Here is a 5,755-nt window from a genome sequence, read left to right as displayed (position 1 = left end):
TGTAGGGTGCCACAAGTTTGTTAAAATTTCCAAAGGGTGCCGCGACTAAAAAAAGGTTGGGAAACACTGCTTTAGAGCATTTACAGTACATTCGTAAGACCATTATTTACTGAAGCTTTGGCGCAAAATCAACGGTACAAAAACATTAATACAAAAGTGAAAAGAGCAATGCTACGCATTTTGCCGACTTCTCCTCTGCCATCGTTACTAAGCAACAGGGTAAACGGCTGCTGGCTTGATGACGCAAACGAACCGCGGTTCGGACCCAGATAAAATAATTTGAACGCAGTCCAGCGGGAACAGGGACGGGGGAGCAATCGAAATGGGGTCCAGACCAGGCAATCAAACCAAGTGTGAAAGCACCCTAAAATTGAATTAATTGGCCTCTACACCAAACGATATGTTCGGCGGAAATGCAATACAGCTCACCATCCAACTAACACCATTCCTACAGTAAAGCATGGAAGTGGTAATATCCTGTTATGGGTGTTTCTCTGGAGTGGACTGGAGCACTTGTCAGGACAGAAGGAAAAATGGATGGGGCAAAATACTGTCAAATTCTTGAGGAAAATCTGCTGCCCTCTGCCAGAATGTTGTCAATGGGAAGAAGGTTTACCTTCCAGTCCTTGATTCTGATTGGTTCAGCTACGTTCGAAGACATGTTAAATTACATGATAAACATACACCTTTGACCTCATTACATCAGTATTTCTGTGCCACTGCATCTGTGTGTTGCTGTGGCTCTCCTGTCAAAGAAACTCTTCTCATGTGGGAGAAACGGTGATGTATGCTTGTGTGTGTGGAAGACCACAGTTTTCGAAGTGCAGAGGGACTTTGTAAGAGGGACACTTTGACTTTGTCCTGAGTTACACTGTAATGACCCTTATTATAGGCGAACTCACAATGGTTTAAACTATAAGAGTACTCAGCTGAGAGATAAGGTATTTAATGATTTAAAGTAACATATTAATGCATATATTTTACCTTTTATATGGTGCAATGAAGTTAGCCAATCACAACAGTGGGCGGTTACTTACATTTCTGTAAGAGGTAACACCCCCTGAGAGTTTTTTTTTTGTTTGTTTTTTGGGTTTTTTTTCAAAGAGAGTGAAAATGAGGATGGAAAATTATGTTTTTTGTTTTATTAATACTAGACTGTTTTTGCTGCAAAAGCTTTTGCAAACTTTATAAACTAACCTTGAGAAACATAATATACAAATCTGAAACTGCGTTTCATGACCCCTTTAACAATTTGGAATTGCAGATGTGCAGGTGCATTGTTGTTCTCCTCACTCACTCTGTACCGTAGCAGTCCTGGTGCAGTTATAGAGGATGGCGAGCTCTCCAAACACCTTCCCTGGTCCCATGGTGCAGAGTTTCATGCCTTCCTTGGTCACCTCCACCTTGCCATCTGAAAGCAATCAGAAGATAAATCCTTAAGTCCATTGATGATGCTCTGTTCACGAAAGCAAGCATGACAGTCTGGAAATGCATCCGTGCCGGCTGCCTGGATCAGACCGAACCTGGCCTAATACATTCCAATAACAGTCTCATTTCAATAGGCCAGCAGACATGAGCAGAAGCTTCGAGGGGAGTGGGGGAGGTGAAATCACTGGGAAAGGCAGGAGCTCTCTAATGTAATGGGCACAGAGAGAAATAGGCCAGTGAAAAGATGGAAAAAAGAAAGGAGTAGAGCAGTGTTTCCCAACCGGGGTGCCGCGGCACCCTGGGGTGCCGTCTGTCGAGAGCAGGGGTGCCGTGTAAGAAATCCTAATGGTAATTAAACAATGTTTACATATGAATAAAAGCCTACATTAAAATCTGTCATATAAATTGGTCTCCTCATTAGAAATTAGCCTACTGATTGCCTCCATGGACAAAAAAATTAATAATATTAAAAATATCTGACACACATATACATATATATATATGTATATGTATATATGAAAAAGTACCGAATATCGATTTTAGAAGTTAGAAGTTAGAAATTCAAATATTGTGACAAAATTAATTTTGTAGGGTGCCACAAATTTGTTACAATTTCCAAAGGGTGCCGCGACTAAAAAAAGGTTGGGAAACACTGGAGTAGAGGATTAGCAGAGTATTATGCCTAAACTATTAGATGAGATTCAGTGAAACCATACTGAGAGGGCCCGGGATTGTTATTTCAGGATTCATGCGTAAGACACATGTAACTTCCTCTGTGTTAGCTCATGGGAAATTCAACAACAGTCTTAGCAGAAGAGCTCATCTGTCACCTCAAGCAGTCTTTGAATTAAACCAAAGCTTCCAGGGGCCCCTACTCGGAATAAGGTAGGTCTGAGAAAGCTCTTCCTGCTAAATGCTGGCAACAGCAAGATAGCACGTAAAAGCAAAGATGTTTATGTACAGACTGACAGTGATGTCATGTTGTTCAGATAAAAAGCATACTAGAGGCACAGGCCTGCATACTGCATATAGTATGTGTAATAATCACTTTGTGTGTGTGTGTGTGTGTGTGTGTGTGTGTGTGTGTGTGTGTGTGTGTGTCAAAACTACTGGTCAAACTTGAGAATAATTAAGATTTGTTAATATTTTTGCAAGTCTCTTATTCTCACCAGGGCTACATTCATTTGATATTGATCTTGTAATTGTTATTATTACAATTTAAAACAACTGTTTTCTATTTTAATATATGTTAAAATCTAATGTATTATTGTGATGGCAAAGCTGAATTTTCAGCAGCTATTACTCCAGTATGGATTTAAAATACCAATACCAATAATAATAAAAAAAAATAAAAAATAAAATTACCAAAAATAAAAAAACAATAATAATAATTAATAATAATTGAGCACCAAATCAGCGTATTCATTGTCAAAAGCAGTGTCAATCAAATAGAATGAAGCATTGATGAACATTAATAGAAAAAAAAATGAAAAATCTTAATTATTAATATATATATAGGAAATATTATGGTCAGATTTTTTTATATATATATAGTTGTGACTCAGTCTCAAATTTAATGAGCTGAACACTAACAGTAAGGTTCCTCTCCACAGGGGAAGAACCACACATTTTCTTCATCATACTTTTTGGTACACTCTTAAAAATAAAGGTGCTTCAAAAGGTTCTTCAAGCGATGCCATAGAAGAACCATTTTTGGTTCCACAAAGAACCATTCAGTCAAAGGTTCTTTAAAGAACCATCTCTTTCTTACCTTTTTATAATCTGAAGAACCTTCTTTCGCCCCAAATAACCTTTTGTGAAACAGAAAGGTTCTTCAGATGTTAAAGGTTCTTTATGGAACCATTTAGACAAAAAGTTCTTCTATGGCATCGTGAAGCACCTTTATTTTTAAGAGTGTAGGCTATTCTAGAGCTCTGATGCTATCAGCAAGGCTAATCCAAACAGGCCACAAATACACTGACCCAGAATCAGTCTGTGGTGACACTACTCTCCTGCCACCTGGGGTCTGTCTAATGATGGATCTGAAACGCCACTAGCCATCCTAAGCTCTAACAGCACGAAACAAAAATATTCACTTTAAGCCCACCATGAACACCAGCCCACTCACTCAATGTGTAAATATGATGCAGTGCTTTTAAATTTACAAATTAGATTAAAAACCAAACACTTGTCAGACATGAGTCCTATCAGAGACCATTCTCACATCCTAGACTTTGATCAGGATTAAGGTTAGCATTTCACCAATTGCTCACCAAGGGATCCTCTGCAGTGAATGGGTGCCGTCAGAATTACGTCCAAACAGCTGATAAAAACATCACAATAATCCACAAGTAATCCACACCACCATCAGTCCATCAGTTAACATCTTCTGAAGCGAAAAGCTGCGTGTTTGTAAGAAACAAATCCATCAAGACATTTTTAAACTTCAAACCATTGTCTCCAGCTCCTCTATCCATAATATTGCTCTCTCTCATAAAAATGTTGTCTCATCTGAATCAGGAGAGAAATATGTACAGAATTTACAATATGTAAATTATAACTATTCTACCATTTACAAGCAAAAACAGTCCCAAACAGTTCTAAACAAACATGTGGGTGATTTTATTGTGAGAGGACAACTTTGGATGGACTTTTTCACTGGAGGAAGCGTTATTATGGATTATGGACTGGTATTTTGGCCAGAAGAATTTATGGACTGGAGTGGTGTTACTTGTGGATTATTGTCATGTTTTTATCAGCTGTTTGGACTCTCATTCTGACGGCACCCATTTACTGCAGAGGATCCATTGGTGAGCAAGTGATGTAATGCTAAATTCGTCCAAATCTGTTCTGATGAAGAAACAAACTCATCTACAGCTTGGATGGCCCGAGAGTGAGTACATGTTCATCACATTTTTATTTTGGGGTGAACTATTCCTTTAGGCCAAGTTCCGGGCTTTGGTCTGTAAGTCTTAGTAAATATTATAAATAAAAGAATCGTGTAGATTTCCTGAACACTGCTGTGGCTAGAAATACAACACATTAAGTAATTTTATCATACAGCCATAACTTGCGATGGGTAAAATCAGGTCACACACCACAAGAAAAAAACATGAATTAATTAATTACCAAACACTTAAACTTACCCAGATTCATGAGCTCAGTGAATATAACAGCTGATATAGAAATAGTGAAGTGAAAAGCTACTGGTTGGCATTGGCAAGCTAAAATTATGTTGTTTACTCTATGGGACACCACTTTGCTAAATACCCACTTGTCACATTTAATCAGAATTTTGCCATTTGTATGTTTATAAGAAACTGAAAAAAGCACAAATGTCAGGGCATGTCAACACTTCTCCAGGGCCCCAAAACACCCTCAAACCCCAGAGGGTTCAGAAAACAAACTAGTGATTTTATTTAACCTAAAACTGCTTTTCAAAGCTATATAGTTCCAGTAATTATTCAATAGTTTGTTCAGCGAGATATCACATAATTTGAGATGTTTGTCAACTAATGAGTAGGCCCTGTTCTTCATCACTTTATACTGTAAACCTGAGATAATATGATGAATTCCAGATCAGCTAATTGTGCTAATGGCTCTCTAGGTAATCTGGTTCTTCAAAAACAGATGCAGATTTATTAAATTGTAATAAAACAGATTTATTAAGTATTAAAATATATTGACTGAGTTATCCGGGCACATCAATAATCAAATCTGTAATCAGCAATAACATGAAAAATATTTTATATACTGTACATTTAACATTATTAGGCTATTAAATATAAAATATTTATTTTGCAACTTAATTGTTCTAAAAATGCTAGCCATGATAAAATAAAAATGCCAGAAACATGCTAGCAACATTCTAAAGCAGGGGTCTGCAACTAAAATTGCTTGAGGTCCAGTAATGAACCCAACTCACCAGCCGAGGTCTGGACAATGATATACCTAAAAACATGAAATGATGTTTTTTGCCAGAGCAGGGTTTCTGTAAGATAATTAAGCAAAAATGTAAGATTTTAAGACCTTTTTAGGACCTGCACAAATACAATTAAAATGACTGTAAAAAGCATGATTAACAGTTCAGACACTGTCACGATGCACACACACGAGGGACGAGGAGACGCTGGAGAATATGTTGACAGGACTTTATTTGCATGAACCAAGGGAGACGAACACAGGAAGACGTTCAACAGCGGACAGAGAACTAGGGACTGGGAACACTTTAAATACACACAGGAGGAGGGGATGACGAGACACACCTGGGATCAATGAACCATCATGGGGAACACCTGGGACAAATTAAACATGGGAAAGGAACACC

General features: G+C 37.9%; 1 protein-coding gene across 2 annotated transcripts in view; it reads right to left on the bottom strand.

The window, feature by feature from the left end:
- The window catches only part of prkg1 (protein kinase cGMP-dependent 1), a 147,875-nt gene that overhangs the window by 88,458 nt on the left and 53,662 nt on the right, over positions 1 to 5,755 (bottom strand). For both annotated transcript variants that reach the window (XM_016495477.1, XM_016495475.1), the window contains exon 3: positions 1,298 to 1,411. In XM_016495477.1, the coding sequence (XP_016350963.1) occupies positions 1,298 to 1,411 (114 nt within the window). The remainder of the gene's footprint in view (positions 1 to 1,297; positions 1,412 to 5,755) is intronic.

Source organism: Sinocyclocheilus anshuiensis, unplaced genomic scaffold, assembly GCF_001515605.1.
Source record: "Sinocyclocheilus anshuiensis isolate Anshui unplaced genomic scaffold, SAMN03320099.WGS_v1.1 scaffold466, whole genome shotgun sequence".
In the NCBI taxonomy this organism is placed as follows: domain Eukaryota; kingdom Metazoa; phylum Chordata; class Actinopteri; order Cypriniformes; family Cyprinidae; genus Sinocyclocheilus; species Sinocyclocheilus anshuiensis.
Note: the sequence above shows the minus strand (reverse complement) of the source record. Positions and strands in the feature narration are given on the sequence as shown.